The sequence below is a fragment of the Populus euphratica genome, unplaced genomic scaffold (assembly GCF_000495115.2).
Source record: "Populus euphratica unplaced genomic scaffold, PopEup_1.0 scaffold12.1, whole genome shotgun sequence".
NCBI lineage: Eukaryota > Viridiplantae > Streptophyta > Magnoliopsida > Malpighiales > Salicaceae > Populus > Populus euphratica.
Window position 1 is genome coordinate 1,701,204 of NW_011499858.1, and position 11,368 is coordinate 1,712,571.

The 11,368-nt window shown below is 30.4% G+C and overlaps 1 protein-coding gene across 3 annotated transcripts; it reads left to right on the forward strand.

The window, feature by feature from the left end:
- Positions 1-2,513: 2,513 nt before the first annotated feature.
- Positions 2,514-6,736, forward strand: LOC105123994 (uncharacterized protein At4g15545). 3 transcript variants are annotated; one of them, XM_011023814.1, is made up of 10 exons: positions 2,514-3,099; positions 3,560-3,628; positions 3,885-3,938; positions 4,057-4,123; positions 4,260-4,340; positions 5,161-5,418; positions 5,624-5,669; positions 5,765-5,843; positions 5,933-6,071; positions 6,397-6,736. In XM_011023814.1, exons 1-9 carry the CDS (start codon positions 2,821-2,823, stop codon positions 6,023-6,025), a joined length of 1,026 nt encoding a protein of 341 aa, XP_011022116.1. In that variant the 5' UTR covers positions 2,514-2,820; the 3' UTR covers positions 6,026-6,071; positions 6,397-6,736. The 3 variants fall into 3 exon arrangements, with proteins under 3 accessions (XP_011022116.1, XP_011022114.1, XP_011022117.1); XM_011023812.1 differs by having other exon boundaries at positions 2,515-3,099; positions 6,459-6,730; XM_011023815.1 differs by having other exon boundaries at positions 2,515-3,099; positions 4,060-4,123; positions 6,459-6,730.
- The last annotated feature ends 4,632 nt before the right edge of the window (positions 6,737-11,368 follow it).

Here is an 11,368-nt window from a genome sequence, read left to right on the forward strand (position 1 = left end):
GTTTATGATTGATTTTACTAGATATATGTATAAGTTTTTCAATTTACATTTAAGATTTGGTTTTGTAGAAAAACACGTTGAAAACTCTACATTTTCAAATTTTTTCAACATGTATTGGTGTTTTTTAATTTATCATTATTCTTTTGATTACTTATTTTTTTCTAAATACTTTTATAAATGTTTTATTATTTCTAATTTCACTCATCAATCTAAGTTAATCATGCATTGTTTTTTTTTCCTATTGTTAACGTCTTTATTCTTTTCAATTTAACTTTGAAAACAAAAATTCGTCGTTGTTCTTTGATTAATTTTAATTTTAATTTGAAGTTAATTATTTTCATTCTTATAATTGCTATTTTTGGGGATTTTTTTATCTATTTTTTTCTTTCAAATAATCTTTCAACATTTTATTTTCTATATATTGAGCTTTATGATTTTTTTCATATATAATACTTATAGTCTAACGATTCTGGTCAAGGATTTAAAAAGTTAATAAAGTTTGACATCTTATCTTCTTCTTATTTTCTATTTTCTGGTATCATTGTTTGATAATGTTTTTTTTTGTTAAATAGCTTTGTGGTTATCTTTAATTTCTTTTTATATTGAATTATCTTAATTTTATGATTTAGGATATAGGTTTGTCAAGTTAATCTAAATTAGCTAACCTTTTAATGATCAAATTACATGTCTATGGGGCTGGCTCTAATTGGCTCACACTAGTTATTTTTTTCTTTTTATATCCTATTTTGTTATTATATATTTAATTAGCTAAAAAATAAATAGCAATATTTTTTGTGCTTTTAGATATTTTTCTCTCTCGTGTTATCATGATGACTTTTATATATGTATATTCTCGTTTGTTATCTTTATCTCCTTTTTTTCCCAATATAATTTAAATAAAACCAATTTATTTAGTTAATTAAGGCTATAACTTGAGTAATTGAATTTCTTTTAAAAAAATATATGCAACACCTCAATATTTTATTAAAAAAATAGTGTAGATCCAAAGCATAATGTGGGCACTAATCTAGTAAAAACTAAGCCACACGAGGATAGTATTGTAATAATGAGCAATGCTGTCTCCACTTTGACCTTTAAAAAAACATACATTAACCTAGTAAATGAGAGGTAATTAAGGTTTTTTTTAGGGACATAGTAATCATTAACAAATTGATTGGTGTTAAGGGATTTTCCACCTTTTTTTCTTATATTATAATCAAGTTAATTTAGGAATAATTTAGCCTTTTATAAATATTAAATATCAATTAAAAAAAATGGCTAGTCAAAGTATCATAGTGTGCTGCCATTTATATTTCACATTCAACTTAATCATTTTTTTATTACTATTTTTTTTAATTTATTTTTTTTTAATCGATTTTTTTTTCAATTTCATCCATAATTATTAAATTTTATTTGATTTTTATATTAAATTTGATTCTCATTCTCTTGATATTTTTAAATCCCTCCACTAATGAAATGTTTTTTTTTTATTTTATTTCTCATCATTTTATTTCAATTTTTTTTAGTAGTTGATCTTTATGCCTTTTCTCTCTCTAATCCCTCCACTAATGAAATGTTTTTTTTATTTTATCTCTCATCATTTTATTTCAATTTTTTTTGGTAGTTGATCTTTATGCCTTTCTCTCTCTCTCTTTTTTTTCTCCTATGAGATTTATCTCAATGATATGCCTATAATTATGAGGTTAGCGGGTCAACTCATATTTTTTTTGTTTTTTTATTAATTTTTGTAAGTTAATATTAGGTTATTTTATAGTTGAGTTTCATTGTTTAATTCAATTTGCTTTCGTGATTTCTCTCTACCTTTTATTTGCATAGACAATCGTTTGATCATATCAAAAATATATTACAAGAATCATAATTATTAAGCACATTCTAGTATATGATCCATTTTGTGTAATTTTTGTAAGTTAATATTAGGTTATTCTATAGTTGAGTTTCATTGTTTAATTCAAAGCACATTCTAGTATATGATCCATTTTGCGAGATCAATATTTTAATATTTTTTATTTTTATCCTTTAATATTTATTTGTTTTCAAAATTGATTTTCATGTTTTTTTTTCACTTTTCTTTTTATAAAATTATCTCAATCATGTGCTTATGATTGCAAGGTCAATGTGTCTACATGAGTTGACTAATGTTTTTTTTGTTGTTTTTAATTATTTTTTTTAGTTTTGTAATTTAATATTAAATTATGATTTTTTTTCTTATTGACACAAATAGTTATTTCACTAAATGAAAATAATATTATATATGTTAAACACAATGAAGTATATACTTGTATTTTAAAATTAAATATTTTAATCTTAGTTATTTATTAATTAAATATTAATTTAATTAATTAAATACATGTATAGATATTTTGATTTATGGTTGAAATTTTTTTTATATCAAAAAAATATATTAGAAAAACCTTCATTTTTTTTTTGAAAACAAAAATAATTGCCACGCGGGTACAAAACTAGGAGGCTACAATCACAAGTTTGATCGCAACTTTTGCCCATTCGGAGGGAAACCCTCCAAAGTTCAAACCTAGACACCAACCCCTCAGATGATTCACCCAAATTCAAATTTATACATCTCACTATCTCATCAATACAGCGACAGCAGCGGCAACAACAAAGCCAAGACACGCGTAGTACAAGAAAAGGAAAGGAAAAAAACCCTTCCTTTCCTTACCAAAAACAAAAACCCATTTTTATTATTGTCAAAATTCCCCCTCTTCCTCTCCTGTACACAACATCTTCCTTAAGCAAACCAAAAGGACTCCCACAATATCATTTTTGTAGTAATCAGCAACTATGTCACAGCATACAACAGGAGGGACTGATTTTAGCTTACCAGATGAGATCTTAGCAGTGATTCCAATGGACCCATATGAACAACTGGATCTGGCAAGGAAGATTACATCCATGGCAATTGCATCCCGCGTCTCCAATTTGGAATCTGAGATGGGTCGCATGAAGCAGAAGATGTTGGAGAAGGATCATATTATTTTTGAGCTTCAAGAGAAATTGGGTAACTTGCAACGTGTCTGCCAGGAATCTGAATCCAAATTGAGTCTAACTCTCGATGAAAATGTGAGTAGACACGGTGTTTTTGAAGGCTTAAATGATAGAAAGTTTGTGAACTTTTTTTGGTTGGGTTTTGTCAATTTGGGCTTTTTTTTATTGTGTAATTTGATTGATTTTGATAGTGGGTTTTTGAAAATGATTGGTGGTGTTGTATTTGGTAGGGGAATGAAGATAAAAGATCGAATTCTTTTTTTTCTGGGGGTTTTGCATCTATTGGGAAAAGAAAGGACATAACTACTTTTTTTTTCGGTTTTTGATATATATATTTGCAAATGGTTTTTTGAAAAATATTTTGTTTAATTAGTTTGATTTTTGTGATGGGTTTTTTAAAATGAATTGTGGGTTATTTGTTTAATTGGAATGAAATAGAAAATATTGTTTGTCTGTTTTTTTTTTAAATGTTATTTGAATATTAGTATGGCTGAACAGAATTGAATTTGATAGTTGTTTTGATATCAAAATGAAGGTGAAACTTTCAAAGGAAAGGGATTCACTGGCAATGACTGCAAAGAAACTTGGACGTGATTTGGCAAAGGTGAGGGATTCTAGTAAACTCAAAATGCTTGTATTTGTTTGTTTCCTCATTTCTGTTTGGCTTACATGAGTTGTTTCTGATTAGGATTCTGTTAACATCTTACACATAAACACATCAATAAAAATAGCAGTTTGCTGACTAGCCTCCATTTCTTCCTCTTCGTAAAAGGCAGTCATTTTGTATATTTGTCTAGCGTGCTGCTTTTGATGTTTGGCATTGCCAAAAGAAACAACTAATACGTTACGAGTATTGGCAGTTGGAGACATTTAAGAGGCAACTAATGCAGTCACTTAGTGATGACAGTTCATCGGTAAGATGCCACATTTGGCTACTATAGGCTGTATTTGTTTTATAATTTCATGATTTCGTATATGCAGAGTTTGTTTTTGGAATTTCAAAAGACACTAATTAGTTGCACTTTTTTTTAGCAGCAAGCTGAATCCGTGGATATTGGCACCTGTGATCAATCAGTTCCTAGAGTCTATCCCGACAAAGGTACTATTAACCTGGCTTGATAAAGCTTTTTTATTTAGTAAACTCTTGGAAATAAAAGGACAATACTTTCAAACTGTTTTCTCGTTGTTCAAGGAAATTACCTATTTTCTTATCTCTACACTTTCATGCTTTGTAGATGAGGGGATGAATGGCTATGTAACCCACCATTCTTTCAGAGGGTGTACTGATATCGGAAACGACAATAGTATTGATGAGGGTATTGGACTTGTCTTCTTTAATCCTTCTGTATATGCTTATTTATGTTTTGTTAGAACAGATTCCAACATCAGTTATTGTATCCCAACATTCATTTTTAGCTGCTTTCAAACATAAACAAGAAACTGTATGTTTTAAAGTTGTAAAGTAACACCTTACACTAACTTCATCTAGCATGGTAAGAGTATCACAGATGAGCATTATGTACAAATCATTCCAATTTCAACTTGTAGTTATCGCTGATTGTGACATTGTTTAGATAGCTCACATTTTTTACATTGATGATGCAATGCACTAACACGTCATCATTCAGAGGAAAGGTCTTGTTGAAATACCACAGCCTTGAAAATACAGTAAAACTTAAAAATGGTTGTTGGATTTTTATCTCGATTCTCAAAAAAACTTTGTAAACATAAGAAAACTGCTCTTTGAATTCTGCTCTACCTTTTTATCCAAAAATAAAAGCTAATTTAACTGAAATAAGCCTCAGCTCAAAAGTGCCTGCGGCTTCTTGTATAGCAGGTTTTTTTGTCCATCCTATTGTGAGAAGAAGTTTTTTGAATTGTTCTATTGCTAAATGGCAAACGGAATATGCACCTTAGAGTTATTTATATCCTATACCAGTACTTTTTTATTCTTGTAAATAGTACTTATTTTTTTTTCTTTTGATTATTGGTTGATTGATGTTAAAGAGGCTAGGATTTATGAAATCTGGGTGGTTTCTGGTGATTATATGAGGCTATTACTGAATGATAATATTACTGTTAAGAGGGCTAAATGTATATGTTATTCATGAATAAGCTGATTATTTGGTCTAACAGCTTCTAGGCATGCTGGACAAAGATTTTCTATCACCCCATATATTACACCACGGCGTACTCCGACTAGAACTCCAAACATTATTTCTACAAGTGTATCTCCGAAAGGTTATTCTGCTGCTGGATCTCCTCGGAAAACCTCAGGGGCAACTTCTCCTACAAAGCCTCAATATGATAAACAAGCTTCCCTTTCTTCATGGTACCCATCAAGCCAGCAATCATCAGCGGCAAACTCTCCTCCCCGTGGTCGTCCAATTCCAGGTTTATGAGAATCACTGCAATCTCTTATGATGTCATAAAAGTTTTGTATATCTGACAAACCAATACTTGAGCTTGCAACAAATATAGTTTTTTGCTGCTATTGGTTAGCCTAATGTCCTCTTGCAGCTCACAAAGTCAAGCATCTGTTCTGGTGGCCATTCTGTTCTGCTGACATTATTTTATTTTATAATGATATTTTGGATAGGTCGCCCTCCACGCATGGATGGAAAAGAGTTCTTTCGTCAGGCCAGGTGAGTCTAGTATTCTGATTGGATCATTTATTTCAAATTGATAGCTCTATTATTTGGGTTCTTCTGTAACTGATTTGATTACATTTGTAATTCAGGAGTCGCCTATCATATGAACAGTTCAGTGCATTTCTGGCTAACATCAAGAAACTAAATGGTCAAGAACAAACTCGAGAGGTTGCATTAAATCCTTCAATTACAAAATATATTGATCCAATTGAATGGTATTTGTTTGGAATAACATGTATTTGCACGTCATGTTTCAGGAAACTTTAAGGAAAGCAGGAGAGATATTTGGGACTGAAAACAAAGATCTTTATCTTTCTTTCCAAGGATTGCTTAATCGCAACATACACTAGACCTCAAGCTGTCCATGTAGCTAGGAAGGTTCTAGATAGATATCAGGTATGCATGTTCCTAGTCTTCGGTCTGAGTGTCAGGGGGGTGGTTGGGTTAAGTTTCTGTTCTGGTTTGTAAAGAGGTCATGCTATTGCCACTATCCCTAGATGAAACCTCACAGGACTGTCTCATCATCTGGGTCTTTGAATGGTGGTGATCTGAACAGTGTCTGAAAATCTTTGGAATGACTTTCGTTGGTTCTAAGCTGCCTTGCTGGATTTGTTTCAACACTTTTTTTTTTTGTAGAATATTATTCATGATCATATTTTTCTGTAGTCTAAATTAATTACTCATTTAAAATATTTATCTCCTGAACAAAGCTTTGAAACAGAGTTCCATTTGGTTTTTGGACACTGGTGAATTCTACCTCGACTGACGACGATTGCTTGGCAGGTCGTGGATCAGACTTGTTCCCATCTTCTATGAAGATTGCTTCGGCGTAAATTCTCCAAGCCCAAGGCAATTGATTTTTCTTTTAAAAAAAAAAATAAAAGAAAAAGAGAGGACAGTAGCTACTTCTTTTGAGCAACTGGAATAAGAACGTAAACAATTGGAGGTTTTCGTATGACCTGCCCAGCCATTAGTGCTTCTTGATATCCTGCAAGATTTTTATATCTTGTACTTGCATACAAGGGATTTTTTCTTCATTGTGGCATTATCCATCACCTCAAGCCCCATCTCTCTCTCTCTCTCTCACACACACACACACACACAGAAACTCTCATGGTTGCTTCAACAGTAGCCTGCAATAAATGTAAATCACTCGAGAAGAATCTTTGAAGCCGCATCATAAATTATGAATTGTGGAAGCATCAGATCTTATCAAGCAATCTCAAAGAGAACTTGTACCCATTATTTTTTTTTCTCCTAAAACATGCCTTTGGCGAAAGCAAAATAGGATAAGGGTATATTGTTTAATTAATAATTAAATTTGTTTAGTCGTAACACCCTAAAACAATTCCATGTGGGATTTTATCCTTCCTGCTTATATATAAATTTGTCTATCTTTATTTCCCAAGAACATAGCCGTTCCAGTCAAATCTCCAGTCAAATCTTTAAGCAGATATGCACAAGAAAAGCAACCTGATTTGAGGGGGGCATCGCCAAGCTGCTTGCATGCGAAAAGCTTGACAAATCTTTGAACAGAGGATTTCTCAACTTGCTCAGGGCCCATCATTTGTTTCTTGGAAACCAAATTTTCAAGTCTTGTTTATTATTATAAAAGTTGCTAAATGAAATTTTTTTTATTAATTATATTAAGTTTCGTTTTAATTTTTTTATTGCTATATATTTTTTTTTCAATTTTATCTTTTAAAATTTAATTTAATTTAAATTTATATAAGTTATGGTTCCTTTTTTTTATTATTATTCATTTTTTCTTATTTTTTTATTAATTAATTTTATTTATTTATCAGATTTAATTTTTATTTTTTTGATTGTTAATTATTTTATTTAAAATAATTTATAAATTTTTTTAATTTTTTTTTTTTTTTATCTATAAGACTTGATATTCATTTTTTTGATTGTTATTTGTTTTATTTGAAATAATTTATGATATTAGATTTTTTTTTAATTTCATCATCTTTTTAATTTGTTATCTATTATATTTGGTCCGTATTTTTTTAATAAACTTGAAAAAAAATTTAAAAATTATTTTCAAACTTATTTTTCATGACATAACAAAATACTTGAAAATATTTTTTAATTTATTTTATATAACATTATAAAAAAATATTTTTTAGGAATTGACTTTTTATTAAACAATTTTTTTTTAAAGAATGGTTAGAGAGAAACAAAAAAAGTGTACTCTATGGGAAGAAAAAACGAATACTTCTAGCGTGGAAATAATTAAAGAAAAAGAAAAGTGCTGTAGTGATCTTATGCTTGAAAAAAGATCAAGTTGGATTCAGTTCCAGGCCTCATGCGCCAACATGAAGTTGTTGGACCATGAATAGCCCACTTGGAAGAGAAGATAAAAAGACATCAGACGGAATTATGTCAGATCACCACAGTACATTCCCCCCTGAGGCCCCCAAACTGTCACAAATAACTGTGATCCATTCTCTCAAGGATTTGTTTGTTTCTTTCATCCATTGAAGGAATATATACACACACACACGCACTTCAATGGCATGGTCGGAAATGAGAGTTAAAATAGCTGCCTGCAAAATTATGGCAGTAAACTGCGGTGAAATTCTTATAAATATCACATCAAAGCCCGACTCAATCTGATAAATATTATTTATTTTAACTTTTACTATTCTTATAAATTTATTCTTGATGATGATATGTGGCCTTAAAACATGTCTAATAAGTCAACAACTAGTATTATTAATAAAACCAACTATTAAATCTTCACTCATCAAAATATGAGATGTTAAAATAAATTCTTAAAGCAAAAAAGAAGCTGCCCTTTTCCATGGTCTCCCTCTAGCTCAAATCCAAATCATTTGCGGTCACTTTTTGTTTTTGATATTACTACTATATAAAAAATATCTTAACAATATAAATTTAATAACTCTAAAAAATATTATTAACAATGATGCTAGAAAATCACATGTATCACTGGAAAATATAGGATGATTCACTTGTTTTTTTTTGATAATAATATGATTTACTCAGGTTATTATTAATAATTTTTTTTAGTATTGTTAAATTTATTTAAATAATATTTTTCTGATAACACTAGGGATATTGTAATTGAAATATTGTGGTGTCTCCAATACTATTTCTCTCTCTCTCCTCTCTCTTGTAATATTAATATTTTCTAAAGGATTTGGTTATTTTGAATAACCACAGGGTATAAAAATTATGATTTCCAATATCAGAACATGTACAAACAATATTATTTCGTTAATTTTTTTTAACTGTCCTACCCCCCGATATTTTTAATTAATTGAAATCACCATTTTCAGGCTCTTAGGATTTTTAGCTTAGCTAGGTATTATCATTACCTCCGGGTATATGTGAGAACATTGCTTAATTAAGGAGGGAACGAATTCTTAAAGCACAAGTGGGCGGCAAGATCATAGGATTGCTGGCTAAGTGGGTTGATGGGATATGAAGGGAAGGGCAGGCAGAGGCACCTGATACTACAAGTACTGTCTAACAAAAAGAAATCCCCCCATCTTCCTTCCATTCTCTATCCTCATTTTGCTTTTTGTGGCAAATAGCTCAGGAAAAAGATAAACCTTTCAACAAGAAGCTACCTCCAAAGTCCTTCGTTTTGTATTCCCAAGTCTCCCTTTTGGTTTCTCTAAATTTGCGTTCATATAGTATAGTTAAGATAGGTAAACCAGGAATATTTTTCCAAAGTCCTTCGTTTTGTATTCCCGAGTCTCCCTTTTGGTTTCTCTAAATTTGCGTTCATATAGTATAGTTAAGATAGGTAAACCAGGAATATTTTTCCAAAGTCCTTCGTTTTGGATTCCCGAGTCTCCCTTTTGGTTTCTCTAAATTTGCGTTCATATAGTATAGTTAAGATAGGTAAACCAGGAATATTTTTCTTCCTCTTTTTTTAAGATAGCAAAAGATTATGCAATGTGTTCTTGGGTGCCTCTTTCAAAGATGTCTTTTTGAACCAGATACCCCATTCAAAGTTCTCTGAAGAAAGCTTCCAGGACGCGTCAAAAAGAAAAGAGAAAAAGCTTCTCTCTTTTATGGCATACATTTTGGAGTTGAATTTAGCTCCACCTGGTTCTTTCCTGAGATACTTAGATTGATTAACCGACGTCCTAAACTCTGTCCACCTGATCGGATCTAGTTGGGTGGATGATTTTCTACACCTCAACTCTTATTAATTCATTATTCCTAACCTTAAGTAGTGTTGAAACACTATTTAAGTAGCTTTTGCACTTCAGCCCTCTGCCAAGAACTACATAAATGTAATAACAAAGGGAAGGTTACTGCATTTCAAAGAATTGTGTAATCTTTTTATTTTATTTAAGCACATGAAAAATCAACAAGAATCTCTAATGCATATGATTGACGATGAACACGTTGTTTATCTCAAGCAAAAACAGAAGCCCTATCACGCAGCTTATTTTGACCCTTCGAAGGAATCCTCCCCTCAGAAAGAAGGGCACGCAATCCATACAACATGTCATTTAGACGGAATAGAGGGCACATCATGTCAAGGGCATATCGATCTTTTTAGTTCTACATGGCAAATGCAGTGGTAATATTGCTGTTAAAAGAAGGGCAACTATCAGAACCCAAAATTTGGGGGATATATGTTCGTACTTGCCTGTCGATGCAAATCTCACCAGCACATGTGTTAGATTCTTGGGCTAGGAAGTAGACTACTACATCTTCTTTAATAGTACCTTATGGTGCACAGCTTTAGCAGCATAGGAATAGCGACCACAACAGCACATGAGAGCGAGACCCTGTATCTTGCTTTTTTAGTTCCGGCTTTCTTTATAAGCTGTCCTAAACTCACACTTTAGAATTGATCCCATCTTATTTATCACCTCAGTTTTATCAGTAGAGTATGTTGGGTAATTTGCTAGTAGTTGATTTTTAAATAATTTTTTATATTAAAATATATATTAATAATATTATTTTATTTTTAAAAAATTATTTTTAATATTAATATATCAAAACGATTTAAAACATATAAATTATATTAAATTTTAATAAAAATAAAAAATAATTTTTTTTTGAATTTTTTAGAAACACAACTTTAACCGCTCTAAACAATTCCTTAAATGTTAGAGAAAGATATTTCATGCTGAACAAAAATATAACAGAGGATGATGCAACCTTTTTTAAATAAACATTCTTCTAATTAGGCGAGTCCAACCCAGAGACTTGGTTCATATCATCACATTAAAGCATGTCTTAATGATAGAACTCATAATTTCTTCATGAAAATCTTAAGGGCCATCCCGAGCATTTTGTTTCTTGTAAAAAACGAATTTCATAAAAAGAAACGAAGATACTCATAACTCCATCATAGAAACCTTACGTTGATTTATATTTCACTAGAAAAAGGTTTGGATAGGAAGTTTTAAAAAATACATGCGTAATTAATGACCATACATGTCATGTCATAGCTTAATGGTTTTGGATCCCGAAGTTTATAATTAAAAAAATTAATGCATTAGTTTTTACTGTAATCACTATTCATTAAAATAATATTTTTTATTATTATTTTTAATTAATATTTTTTTGTTATAAAAAAATTCACTCTTTAATATTAGATTTTTTTCATTGGTTATCCCATTCTCATTATATGAATTATGAATTTAGTGAGTTAATCCGGTTGACTCAGTTTTTTTTAAACTATTTTTTCATTTAAT

Bases quoted from the DNA above. Each gene is read 5' to 3' on its own strand.
- LOC105123994 (XM_011023814.1), top strand. From the start codon at position 2,821: ATGTCACAGCATACAACAGGAGGGACTGATTTTAGCTTACCAGATGAG. The intron at 3,629-3,884 runs GTGAGGGATTCT...GAGTATTGGCAG, and splicing joins TTGGACGTGATTTGGCAAAG to TTGGAGACATTTAAGAGGCA. The intron at 5,844-5,932 runs GTTGCATTAAAT...GTCATGTTTCAG, and splicing joins GTCAAGAACAAACTCGAGAG to GAAACTTTAAGGAAAGCAGG.